General features: G+C 35.6%; 1 protein-coding gene across 1 annotated transcript in view; it reads right to left on the bottom strand.

Moving 5' to 3' along the window:
* Window positions 1-786: 786 nt before the first annotated feature.
* Window positions 787-14,307, bottom strand: part of LOC309572553 (cadherin-12-like) — a gene marked incomplete at both ends in the record, with an annotated part of 156,874 nt that continues 143,353 nt past the window's right edge. The window contains 4 exons of the mRNA XM_082280899.1: window positions 787-992; window positions 2,593-2,844; window positions 7,236-7,353; window positions 7,735-7,856. Of these exons, the coding sequence (XP_082137025.1) occupies window positions 787-992; window positions 2,593-2,844; window positions 7,236-7,353; window positions 7,735-7,856 (698 nt within the window). The remainder of the gene's footprint in view (window positions 993-2,592; window positions 2,845-7,235; window positions 7,354-7,734; window positions 7,857-14,307) is intronic.

Genomic DNA, 14,307 nt, shown 5'->3' with positions numbered 1-14,307 from the left:
GTGACATGGAAAAAGCCAACCTAGTCAGCAGCTTCTTTGCCTCTGTCTTTTTTTGGTAAAGTTGTCCTTCAGTAATTCCAGGTCTCTGAGACAAGAGGGTAAGTCTGGAACAAGCAAGAATTATCCTTGGTGGAAGAGGATCAGGTTAGGGAATGCTTAAACAAACTGGACACACAAGTACATGTGATACGGTGAGATACACCATGAATGATGAGGAAGGTGGCTGCTATCATTGTGAGGCTATTTGTGATAATTTTTGAAAGGTCATGGGAACTCGGAGAGGTTTCTGAGGACTGGAGCAAGTCTCACTCCTATCTTCAAGTAGGGCATGAAGAATGAGCTAGGGAACTACCAGCCAGTCAGTCTCACCTTAATTCTGAGGAAAGTGATGGAGAAAATAATTCTGGAAACTAAGAAGGGGCACAAGACTAGCAGGCATGGATTTATGAAGATGAAATTGTGCTTAACTCGCTTGATAGCCTTCTACAAAGAGGTGACTGGTTAATGAAGGCAGAAAGTGCATTAATTTTATCTTAACTTTAGCAAAGCTTTTGATGTTAACTTTCATAACAATCTTCTCAGAAAACCTGAAAAAGTGTGGACTATACAAGCAGATGGTGAGGTGCATTGCAAAGCTGCCAAACTGCCAGACTGTAAAGGTTTTGAGTGACATTTCAAAGGCCAGATGGAAGCCAGTCACTAATAAAGTACCACAGGATTTGATACTGGGACTACTTTTGTTTAATATTTTCATAAATAGCCTGAATCGTGGGATTGAGAGCACCCTCAGCAAGTGTTCAGGCAATAAAGAAGAGCAGTTGTGCCACCATTTAAAGGGATCTCATCAGGCTGAGGGAGTGGGACAGAAGGAGCTCCATGATATTCAACAAACAGAAATTCCAAGTCCCACACATGGAGAGGAGTAACTGCACGCTGTGGATGCTGTTGGCCAACTGACCAGAAAGCAGCTTGATAGATGAGGCCTTGCGATCCTGGTGGGCAACAAGTTCACCATGAGCCATCAATGTACCATTGTGTCAAGGAAAATCAACAGCATTTGGGGCTGCATTAGGAGAACATTGTTAGCAGTTCTAGTGAGAGGATCATTGCTGCTCAGCTCTGCTTATGCACACTTGGACTGCTGGGCCCAGTTCTGGGCTCCTCATTACAAGACAAACATGGACTCCCTGGAGTAAGTCCAATGTAATGTAGAGCCACAAAGAAGACTAAGGGATTGGAACATCTGCCACACAAGGACAGGCTAAGAGGGCCAGGTCCGTTCATTCTGGAGAAGAGAAGGCTTGGGGGATCTTATCAATGTGAATAAATACCTGATGGATGGAAGTAAAGATATAGCCAGGCTTTTCTGAAGGGTGTCCTATCATAGGACAAGAGGCAATGGGCACAAATTGAAATGCAGTAAATTCCATTAAAATGTAAGGAAAAAAGCTTCTTTATCACCAGGATGTCAAGCAGTGGAACATGTTGCCCAGAGAAGTTGTGGGGTATCCATCCTGCTCTAACTGGAATTGTGGCAAAGGAGACAGCATTCTTCTTGCTTAAAAAAAAATAATAATGGATGTAAGTTATTTTGGATTTTTTGGTTTTGTTTTAAATTCTTCAGAATGAGTGCATTCATAATATTAACTGCTACTCCATGACAAGTGTGGCCATTTGCCATTCTTGTTCTGATTTGAAAAAAAAAAAACTTCCCACAAAATAATTTTTTGACACAAAACAGAAATCCTGACTTTTACCCACTCTTACTCAGAAGCTATTTATGTAACTTTGAATCTTAGTAATTTACTTAAGTGGCAACTGTATCATCTAGATGCAAAGAGGCATCCACATGTTATATTCTGTGTCAGGAGCTGGTTTTGGGTATGCATTAGACCATCATGGGATCTTGGAAGCCTACTAGTATGGAAAAGAGGCATAGGCCAGCATCTGTAAGACTCAGTGTGATTTCTGCAGCCCATATTGTGCATGTATAAGCTATAAAGCTGTTTTTATTTCATTAGCAGTTGATAAGCTTATATTACATATAAGATGCACATGGGTATTGACTGCTATGGATATGCTGTAAATAAGGCAGTATTTAAATATAAGGTAGAACAGATAACAATGCCACCTTATGAAATCCATGTCTGCCTGAAATAAAAAATCTTCCCGTGAAGCTTTATTTGGATATGGCCAGTAACAATCTGCATTACAATTATTTTCTCCTCTTCCATTTCTTCATTCTCCTTTTGCTCAAGTGGTCATGAAGAATTAAATAAAGGCTCTTAATATGTCCTTACTGCTGTTACTGTCAATAGGACTTATTACCTTAGTAATAATCTAAAAATTTAATCTTTTAAGAAAGATATTTAAAACTATTTCAGAGAAAAAAATTATGATTTGAGTTCCACTGGTTCTCTTCATGCAATAAGAGATATTGCATAGATTGGGAGATTCATGGTCATGGTCAGTGCTTTGGGATATTTTTCTAGAAGTAAACTGCCACACATTTTCAATGGCTTTTGTTAAACACTAGGTGAAGCTAGTGAATAATCAGAATAATGCACTTTGCAGGGTTTCATGAGAACTAACCTAGAAGTATAACAATACACAACAAGATTGCAACCAGTGCTCCTGTGCTGAGGCCGACTGGTAAGAAGATTGCTTCCACATTGCAGGACTGGATGGTGCCATCAGAATCACATCTGCAAACACGGATAGTCAAAGTGCTTGTGCTGCTCTGGACAGGGTAACTGCTGTCTTCTATTACTACTGGAAGGAAGTACAGCTCTTGCTGCCTTCTGCTGTAGCCATTTCTCCTGGTTTCAATCCCAGCTGTGTTGTCTGTAAAACATGACAGTCATTAGCAGATTTTTATTGTGTACTTCATTTCATATTGTAGCTTGTATCACCTCTATTTCATATTTCTGTTATTTCATATTTGAAACTTGGTGAACGACATGCATTATGTAATTGCCTTGCTTTGTCATTACAGAAGGCGTATTCTGACTGGTACAGTTATTTTTTGCAGAGCCTTAAACAATATTCCTTTTCTTGTAAACTTGTTTTGAAACAAAACAAAGCTGGTTGTTGAAAATAAAATTTAAAAAAAGCTGGTTTTAAACCAGCTAAAATTTCAAAGAAGATAATAATAATTTTAAAAAACCCAAACAAAACATTGCAAGTATAATTCAGAAGGCTTTTCAGTTTTTCTTTTCTCCTTATCTCCTTACATTCTAAGCCTGTGGTCCAAAGGATTTTGATTGCATATGGATTTAGGATCATGTCTCTATCAACTTATTAATTTCCTTAAAAATTCAAAGTAATATACCTGGACAATGTGCTATTACTTTAGCTTTCCTTCCCCATTAAAAATAACTAGAGAAATGAGCTGAGTACTTGAAAATCAGTACAGTTTCCATCAATTAGTCCACTTCTAGATTTTTTCATTTCTTCTGAGTTAGTTATTGCTGCTTTTCCTGAATCAAAGTAGCAAGGGAATGATGTAAAGATTAAAAGAATTACATTAAAAGCAAAACCAGAATTAATTTAGCAGGGAATTAATAAGATGACAGAACTGAATGAAGGTGACTTGCTGTTGTTAGCATTTTTCCATCTCACCCATATTCTTTATTATATTTTTTAGGAGTTGTCACACAATGGCTTTCATGCCTTAGAGTTTTGTTACTAGGTAGAGGAATTAAGGGCTCTGAATTTCACACTCAAATACTGGTATGGAGTTCTGATTAAGGAAAATAAGAAGGAACCCTAAATATCCAAAATTATGTATGTTATGATTAGACACCAGTGAGAAGGTGCATGACTAAAAACATGACATGTTCAGACACCTCCTTTTTATCAAACTCAAACGTGGACAGGTCAAGTTCAGTTACACTTAGTTTTGAAAAGCAAAAATGTCTCAAAATAGTTTTAATCAAACCAGCTTCCATTTTCAGCTTTTTCTTTCTCTCTATGATTAATCACCTGCACTATATAAAAAGTCTAAGAACTAATTTGAAGACATTTAGTTTAATCTTTTTTTCTATTATTTTTCCATATTTCAATGATTGGAATTATTTATATTCTTTTACTTTTTTCTTCTAATTGCAGTGCTAAAGATCACTTTAATAGCTTACAATGCAACTAAATGACTTTCAATCCTCCTTTGAGAAGAATCAATAAGATCAACCTCTTAACTCCTTGATTTTGAACAATTTTGTTGCTTTTTATGAACCCTTTCAATTACTTGAAATTCTTTTGAGAATATGAACGCAGGCAGGTGTTTGAACTCTACACAGACGAGCCTGGAGTAGCTAAGGTAGCTTCTGGTTCTTCAGTCTGTTGGCAATAAATTAATTTATAGTATATGCATGAGAAAAGGAAATTCTGTCTCTTACATGAGGAATGGAGTGTACTCCACATGGAAACTGCCCTCTAGAGAGCAGAGGCCAGCAGAGCAGAAAGATGGAGATCTGCAGTCCCTTTGGAAGCACTCCAGCTCTGCCAGGACATCACTTTTATTAACATGGTAAATTGGTCTCAGTACTACTGAAAGGCAACCTTGAACTTCTTGCTTGCTCAGTCCTTGTTATGTTCTGAAGTATGGAGCCTGGGTTCCCTTGAGTTCACCATTATTATGTTACACCTGCTGAAGTATCAGACCACCCATGATTTTTAGTTGTATAGAATAGCACGGGGATTAGGGCTTTTTGATGTATTTAAAAATGTTAAATGGCACCTTTGCTTGTAAAAGCATTAATTGTAGCACAGTGAACAGCACTGTGTCCTCAAAAAAGAGAAAACATTCCTTTCACAAAGTACCCGCTTGTTACTAACATAATTGCTAACTTAAAAGAAAATGGTACTTGTTTTTAAAAGGTTTCTGGAGTGATAATAAGGTTGTTTTATTATACCTCTAAATTGTTCAGAGAGCAGAACTTCCTCCACATTTTTGGCCTACAAAAGGCAAAAGATACTGAAAAAGAGGTTTTTGTTTGGGCAGATTTTTTTCTAAAATCACTCATAATGAAAAAAGGTTTTTATGATTTTTTTTTTTTTTGTTCCTTACATTGTAACAAATAGCATACTTTTTCCTTTTTTTGTCTTTTTTTTTCTAAGTGTTAAGAAATGCTTTTGAAAGTGTGTATCTTGGCCGTTTCCACTTTTTATCAGAATATTGCACTTGTTTCTATACAGTCATGAAGCTTCATTAACAGATTACTGAGATCCAAAGTCATCTCAGTGTCAACACTACTAGTTTAAACAGGGAAATTTAATTATCTAATAATATTTGAACAATTTCCTCACCACACTCATACGCTAAGCACACTTTACAAAAGCTGTAATTACTGTATGGATTTATTAAGTTTAGATTCCTTTGATTAATAAAATCTGTTAAAACTACCTGAGAAGACTTCTATTTAAAGCAAAATTTTGTAATTATTTAAAAAAAAAATCTTGGTGAAGTTAAAGGAGATTTTAGGAAACAGATGGGAAAAAAGAAATTAAAGCTGCTACTTTAAAGAAATCTTTACCAAAAAAACCAAAGGTATTTAGAAATACATGGTGTTCATGTTCTAAGACTATGTAATTGTGAAGATATTACCCATATGGGCCTTGAAATATGTTCCAGAGACGAGTAACGCCCTAACCTTCCAAGAACAGAAGAAAGAGAACTTGAATCTGTTGTAAAGTTGACTTTCATATTTATTGAGCTGTCTGTCTCAAGAAAATTGAATTCCCTCTGATAAAATGTCCTACATAGTTTTGGTTTAAGATACTGTTTTTAAGATACTGTTATTCATGTCTGCAATATTATGAATTGCCTCATTATATACTCCATTTACAAATCCTTGAGTGAAATTCTTCTCTCATCTGTTCAATCTTTTTAACTTTAACAATCTATGACACACTAAGATAGAAGTCACCAGTAAGTTTGGGAATAAACCATTTTCATTGCATCAGTTTCACAGGAGAGCTATACAGAAAGAGAAAATAAGCACAGTTTATTTTTTCAAATTTATTTCTTCCTGAAGTTTCTTCAGGATTAATAGTTAGCTTATGTTGTTGGCTTTAAGTTCCTATTACATAGCCATATCAATAGTGTCAATGGTGCATGGCTTCAAAAATAATGTGGGCCATATATATAATTCTAAGTACATTTTTTAAAAGGGTAAATAAAAAGGCTTTTCCAATTTTATTTCAATTGGTGTATTATTCATTTCTAGCACTTTTAAGGGTTTGGATCACTTAATTCTCAAGAAAGGAACCTTTACCTCACAATCGAGGTAATCTCAAATTTAAATTGAAAACAGCAATTAAAAAATTAAGAACTATATACTTTTTTTTTTTAATAGTGATACTTATAACCTGCACATCTGAATGTTTTTGAACTTTGTTGGATGTTCTTGGGTGTTCTTTCTTTGAAGTGTAATTTAAGTCCTTTTATATTAAAAGTTTATCACAGTTATTTAAAGATCCTCTAATGGCTGAAATACTTCTTTTTCTCTTATTTGATTACAGTAGTTGTTACAGTGGTGAAAATTTATGGCAGTTTATTATGTTTTAGCTGTGTCTGTTCACAAGATTGCATCCTTGAAGATGCTTACAGTAGGAAAAAAGATTGATTTTTTTTTTTTTTTGTCTTAGTTTGTTCTTTGCCATCTAACAAAAGAGGTCAAGTTAATAAGGAAAAAAAAAAGGTATTCAGTTATGACAAAAATTTGAAGAAAAATCAGGGATGTCAATTGTATAAATCTCCGAATTATTAAGGGTGTTGTACTTCAGCAGCACTGTCCATATTTAGAACTCACTCTTCTGTAGGACTATACATTCTCAAGAAAGCACAGTATCTGGGTACTTAGAAAATGGTTAGCAAAATCATAGTATTTAAACAAGACAGCAATAGTGCCTTGTTTAAAGGTATACCTGCATTGGCATATGGATTCTTCCTGAGATACTGAATGATAAAAGGAAGAAAATAAAACAGGTAGCAGTGTTTTTGAAGGCCTGTAGGGAAATCTCAGCCTTTGGTGTTCTGACAATTCCTGCCCCTAAAAATAAGAAAAGGTGCAAGACCTGAATTTATATTAATATAGGTCCCAGAGAGTTTAGCAATTAGAAATGTCAAATAGAAAAGTTAGGTCTGTAGACACAACTGTAATTCAAAGTAAATATATTTGTCATTGTAACCGCAGTCTGCTGCTCTGAAAGAGAGATATGGGTAACCAACTTACTTCTGTAGTCATGGACTGTGAAATTTGGTTTGTTGGAAGCCTCAGATGACAGTTTGAAGGAAAACCTTTGCCCAGCTGGTGACAAATCTTTGTCTGCTGCAGTGATGGTCTGTATCACCTGAAACCAGATTAATTCTGAAGTCAGTTCACTTGTAGAAGTGCAAAGTGAACATCAAATGAATCTATTGAAAGTGGAATCCTGCTGGATAACTACCATTCCCTTAATACACTGGGCAGTAGAGGCAAGAAGTCTGAATTCTATAAGCACCAGAGAAATCAGAAGATCTTGCTTTGACATATCTGATGAAAATCAGAAAGATTTACCCTATATTCATGGTATTTAATATTTATTGCTTGTATTAAAATGCTAGTGATTTCTCTCAGTTGAATATTTCTGCAGACTACTGACCATGATGTCATTTTAGACCCGGAAATTTCTACTGCTTTAAATAGTAAGGAAAGAAAAAACAAAAGAGCAAGCATTACAAACTTGAAATACCTGTCCTGGCTTGGCATTTTCACATACAGATGTCTCATATGGAACTGAAATTTCAGGAGGAAACTCGTTGACATCCAGAACATTTATTATAACATTGACTTTGCTGGTTAATAGTGGATTACCTATAAATAATTTCAGAAGAAAAGCATTATGTTTGTTTTCATCACCAGTCTCCAAAAGCTGTCATAAACTTGTGATCTCAGTACTGTGACTCCCAAAAGCCCTTGACTTCCATTTATTTCTGATTTGAACTAAGAAGAAAACAGAATCAAACTTCTTATCAATTTCTACCAGACTTTGATCCATTACTCTTCATGGGTTAAAGAATCAATTAGTGTGATTATCAGAGCATAAAAGGAAAAAAAGTGAAGTTGTACCTGTTATTAAAGATGCAAACTTTTCTCAGATCACTTTTCAATAAGCCTGTGGAAAACACTTCCAATGATTAAAACTGAATTCTGTTTTCCACAACTAAATGCAGAAAATCAATATTTATTTCCTAGTCATTGTTTGCATCTTCAAGATATTAAGGAGGCAAGCAGAGCATACCAATTTAGAAGATGGAGAAAACAAGACAGAAAGATATGAAAGAAAAAAATCTTGCTGAAGGCCAGCCAGAGTGAGTGTTAAATTTAGCAGTGAAACATGCACAGCTAGCATTCAAGTATTTGGCCATGTTGTAAAAGGTATTTCTTTAACTGCAAAAGAGTTTGCAGGCAGCAAATACTTTTGTGCAAAAGAAGTGTTCAACAACAGTATATATCATGTTACTTTCCGCTGTCCATCCTCTACAGATAATCTTCATCAGTCACTAGATGCATTTTAAAAACAAGTTTATTTGCAAATGCAAAGTCTGACAAAAACAGAGACACTATTCCAATACAAAGCAGACAATATTATCTTTTACTTTATGCTGAAACCTCCTGCAAGATAACAAATACATGAAAAATAGTATAGTTTGTGAGTCAGAAGTATAATTATTTTTATCATTTTTCACTTAAGATGAGTGGCAGAAACAGTTAACCACTCAAGAAATCTATGCTATAAATCTGGCTGGTTTAGGAATGACAACATGGGGCCATGTTTAAGTACAAGAGGGCTTGTTTTGAATCCTCAGGAATAAATCACAGAATCACAGAATGCCTTGGCTGGGAAGGAACTTTAAAGATCATCAAGTTCCAAGCCCCCTGCCACATGCAGAGACACCTTCCACTAGACCAGATTGCTCGAAGCCCCTTCCAACTTGGCCTTGAACACTTCCAGGGATTGGGCACCCACAATTCCTCTGGGCAACCCATTCCAATGCCACAGCACCCTGACTGTAATGAATTTCTTCCTCATATCCAATCCAAATCTACTCTCTTTCAGTTTGAAGCCATCCCTCCTTGTCTTGTCACTACACGCTGCTATCAAAAGGCCAGCTTTCTTGTAGGCTCCCTTCAGGTACTGGAAGGCCACAGTTAGGTCATCCCAGGGTGTTCTCTTCCCTAAGCTGCACAAGCCCAATTCTCTCAGCCTGTCTTCAGAGGAGACATGCTTCAGCCCTCTGATCATCTTCATGGCCCTCAATGGACCCTTCAAATATTTGCATTAGGCACTTGCTTTGCAGATCGTGTAATCCTTGGCATTTCTTTTGTTTATAACTAACACAGCAAGGGACAAAGTCTCTTCATGTTGTCCCTGTAAAAAATTTGCATGATTTCTTCCTTATTCTTAGGAACTACTAAATGCAGTAGTAGTTTCAGGAGTCCTCTGTCAAAACCAAAGGCTTCCCCAATGATTTCCTAGTTACACAGGGCTAGCTGCAAGAATAACTTCATTTCACCTCTTTTCAAGTAGTAGATAAACTGACCATGCTATAAACAAAGCTTGGAATTTAGAAGAACACAAAAATTCACTACCAAAACCACATATTTTTAGTCCCTACCTATGAATATATTTATTTAATAGAGAATGTATATAACAACATCTCTGAATCCTTGTTCATTTCCAATTCAGCATCATCCCTACTTGCAGAATGTCTCTGTGGAGGAAGGCATTGTGCAGTAGCAATGAAGACACTGTGTGGTCTAGCAACTAGGATTTAGGCACTGATTCTTTAGATGCCTGAAGAGCTGGAAGAAATCTAGATCACTTGTTCACAGTTGCATTGGTTCCTTTTTATAAAAGGAAGCAAAAATACTAAGAAGTTATTTTATTCTGTAGAGGGCAGGACCTCTATAGAGAGATCAGAAAATCCTTGAACAGGTCAAGTTCACACAGCTACTGGGAGAAACAATCTGACTTAAAACCTAGCAGTACTCAATGGAAAGGACACATCAACTCACATGGAGTAACTCAGGTTTTGCTTAGTTTTGCTTTTTTTTTCCTGTCTGTGTTTATTTTAAGGTACAACACTGAGTAACAGGGGTTCATATGAGACATTCTTCAAGCACATTAGTAGTTAATGCATCACCACCAAAGTACAGGCATATACATTCATTTCCTTTTAGAAATATGTTCACTATGCCTTTCAATAAAACAATGAATGTATTCAAAATTTATGCAGCATGTACATGGAAATAGCCTATTTTGATAATTTCTGTTAGACACAATAGTTTCTTTAAGAAGTCTTTTAGATCCTATTTTTGTGAAGTATGTTATATAAATGACTTTTTTCTGCTTTTTGAAACAGTTTATGTAGTATGTGGTTTATATTTTTTAAATGAACAAAAAGATTTGATAGTTTGCCCCTCCTCAAAATCACAACAGGATAGCATGCTCTGGAAATATACATGAATACAAGTATACTTATGATTTATTTCTCACAGATGGTCTGTGATTTTTCTCTGTGGTTATTTGAAAGATATATTAGAGGACAAAATCTTCTCTTCCTAAGTATTTCAGCCAAGTAGAATTTTACCTTGCATAAATGGTCTGGAAAAGTCAAATATGAAAGTAAACAGAATTACCAAAGCCTAAGATGGACCTATTTCAGGTTTTCATTTTGTCTATATGATTGTCTTTCTGCTTTGCACTGACATCAGCTTAACTACTTGTGTATAGAAATGAAGAATGCAAGAAGATTGTGTACAGCTTTGAATTGATAAATAGTAACGAAGACCTGTAATACTTGATGTGAACAAGCATGAAGAATTGCATTTAAAATACTACTTTGCCGGCTTGACCTCCATTTTCTTTGGTTTTTGGTTGCTGTTTCTCTTAAAATCAAGTCTTTTGGAACCCTGTGAACACAATAGTGACATACATGCTGCTGTCAGTGAGTGAGTCACTAAAAACCCCTGCTTATGTCTTTTAAACCCAGATTACATAAATGAGAAGACTAACTGGCAAAATCATGAACATAGGAATTAAGAAGCTGATTTCATGTTTCAGTTCTGCCTGTAAGATATAGGAAAATTAATTAATTTCATTAACTTTATTTCATCAACTTAATTAATTAGTTCACTTCATCTTCCCTTGTTCTTGTCTGTAAAACAGTGACCATCCTGCTTCCTTTTTTTGCTTGATTACCATAATTTGTTAACATCTTAATGGTTCAAAGATATTACAGCAGTAGAAAGCATAAAACATTCTTTGAATAATGAGCTTGTGAAAACCCAAGATACCTGAGAAAATAGATGCTGACTATTGAGGAGAACTGGTGATTCCTTAATCCTAGTTATGGTATGCAAGAGAAGATTAACTCCATTTTGAGATTTAAGGTGAGTTTTCTTTAACATTCTCAAAATTTGGGCCTAGACATAGGTGAGTTGGGAAGATGATTTGAACAGGAAGGATTATTATTTTTTTCTTACCCTTAATTTATGCTTTGAGGACAGGAAAGCAGAAATAAGATCTTACGCATTTTATTTAGCTCGTCTTTTGTCGGATGGAAAAGCCACTTCCATACCAGCTAATTAGGCAGCTCATGGAGGAACCTTTTGAACACTGGACTGTTTTTTTTTATGCCATTATTCTCTTTTTTTATGCCATTATGCTCTTGGCACAGTTTTGGCCTGGGACAATAACTGGTTGTGGAAAATTCACATGTATGTGCTGAGAATTAGCAAGGGCAAGGGACTACTCTTGAAATGAACACAAGCCGTGCTTAATATATTGGTTTGGATAGGTTATGTGGCATCAAAAATGTTCAGAAACAGCAGCCATGAAGGCTACTAGGGTGTTGATTTATTTTAAGAATTAAAAAACAAAACAACAAACTACAATGAAATATAGTCAGGTAATGAAGAGAAGTACAGACTGGTTGGGAAGTGAAACGGGGGAAAACAGTCTGAAACATCCCCCACCTGCTCATGCATTTTGTTCTATGTAAAACCCAAACTTTATTTCTATGAATGGGTTAGGGATGTTCTGCATTCAGCTTCCTTCATACCTGTCTTATCACGAGCATGTCTGCAGGACTATCATCCACCTCCTGCTTAAAAACATGTCCATTTAGGGACAATTCAAGAAAAAATAGTTCACAGAATGACCATTAGGATGTGCCTAAAAAGTGTGGGAGGGGTTGTTGTTGTTATTCTCTCACACTGAGAAAACGAAATTTTAGCAATAAAGTTTTTAAATAACATAATCTGGCTGCTACTAGTTATGAGTCTACTTATTTATTCTTATTTTATAAGGGTATTATATATATATATCCTTATAGAGAGATAAGGTCACCAGGAAGTGAAAATGCTTCAATAACAATATTGTTTGTCCTATGCTGAAGAAATTTTGTGCAGCTAATTTTAACACTGGGCTGCCTTCCTTACCTAGTCATGTATATGTCAAGGCACTGCTCAGTGTGTTTGTTCCGTGATAAGGGATGACAATTTCAGTTTCTATGTCAGCACTGGACAGCAATTTTTTGTATCAATAATTCTTCAAATAGAGCAATTTCCCCTCAGTCTTTTTCTTCAAATGCTGGGTTTTTTTCTTTCTCTCTAACCATTATTTTTTGGTTTTGTGCAGTGTGTCATCCCTCAATCCTCAGCCTTTATTTCTATGCTCTTGGTCAGACAACAGCACATAATGTTTTGACAGTTACTACACCTCAAATCCTCCCAAATTTTGCCAGTTACTGGTATAATAAAGACGTGGCAATTGTTGTTAATGCTATAGATAAAGGTCAATGTATAAATATTTTGGGGTATGCTGCAATGAATCACAGATATATTTTAGGTGCAGATTCCTAACATGGCAATTGATAAAATTGGGGATTTCAAAATATATACTACTTGCTACAGCTCTGCTTAAATATGGTACTCATATATATATGTGCACAGACAAATAAACTTCAGGGTAGACATCTTTAATTACCCTTAGGAATAATAAACAGATTTAAATCAAGTCTAATAAAACTGCTTCCTTGATGCAGGAAAAGAATTCACAAATCCCAAATGTCCTTTGTCCACCACTAAGTCAAAGTAGTTAAGCTTTACTGAAACATAGACCATGATGAGACCTTCTTTTCTGCATCTACCTTCCTTTCAGTTTATCTGGAATAAAATTACAGTTCTGCTGGATTTTCTCTGAATATACACCTGCATATGTATCTCCATGAGCTCAATCACTTCTGACAGTTTAGGCTTCTCTGTTAGTGTATGTCTTTTCCAATCTATGGATAAAATTCAAGTGTTCAGCTGGTGTTCTCTTTATACTTTCAGGTTCCAAGGGGTGAACCTGTGGTTCTTTTTGAGATAACTACAACTGGGAATTTTTTTTTTAAATTCTGAAAGAATATATACCTTCTCTGCTTCCCAAATCTCCCTCTTCCTGTTAGTAGCATGTATTAACTTTTGAAGACTCAGCCAAGAAATGCATTTAGGAAAACCTGTTCTTTGTTACAGAAATTTGAATTTTCTGACACATAAACAACATAGAATGAATAAGAAATACAGCAGGATCCTCTTCTACAGCCTGTTGATGTCAACAGAAAGAATTCTTTGGTCTTTGCACAACTGCTACGTGACCAAAAGACTTGTATTCAAAGGGTGAGATATACCTATGAGAGTTACAGTTTGACAAGACCATGAATGCGAAATGCCACACAGACAGATGGCAATGAAGCAAGTTGCTGGTACCTAATAGAGTGGACAAAGGGACTTCTTATGAAAAAAAAGGCTATGCAGAAGACATAAAGACAAGAAATTAAATTATTCCACTGCAAATCACACAGGAAAAGAAAAGAAGGTGTTAGGCATAAAATTTTGGGCAAACACAAGAGCAGAGATGCAGCACAGAGATTAGTTCATTTAGGGCATTAAATCCCAGCTTAATTTTAATGCACTTTTTATCTGAGTATCAAATGACTCTTTAAATTTTTCTGCCTTCAAAAAGCACATTAAAAAACCTGTTATTTGACTAACCTAATTCCTTATGAAGTGAATTACAAAATCAGAAATCAGAACTGGAAAGCATCCATACAGCTCCTCATGTTCTCCATGCTGACAAAATGGTTTTCAGCTTGTGAGGGAACTGTTCTTACATGAGGTCTGCTAGCAAAACCTTACTATACAGGGCTGATGGAACATCACACTTATCCTCACAATGAGTCTGGGAAAATTTTTTTTATTGAACTTTCTTAAATAA

Source organism: Coloeus monedula (assembly GCF_965178545.1).
Source record: "Coloeus monedula genome assembly, chromosome: 1".
NCBI classification, from domain to species: Eukaryota; Metazoa; Chordata; class Aves; order Passeriformes; family Corvidae; genus Coloeus; species Coloeus monedula.
The sequence above is the reverse complement of the archived record's forward strand: the minus strand, read 5'-3'. Positions and strand labels throughout refer to the sequence as shown.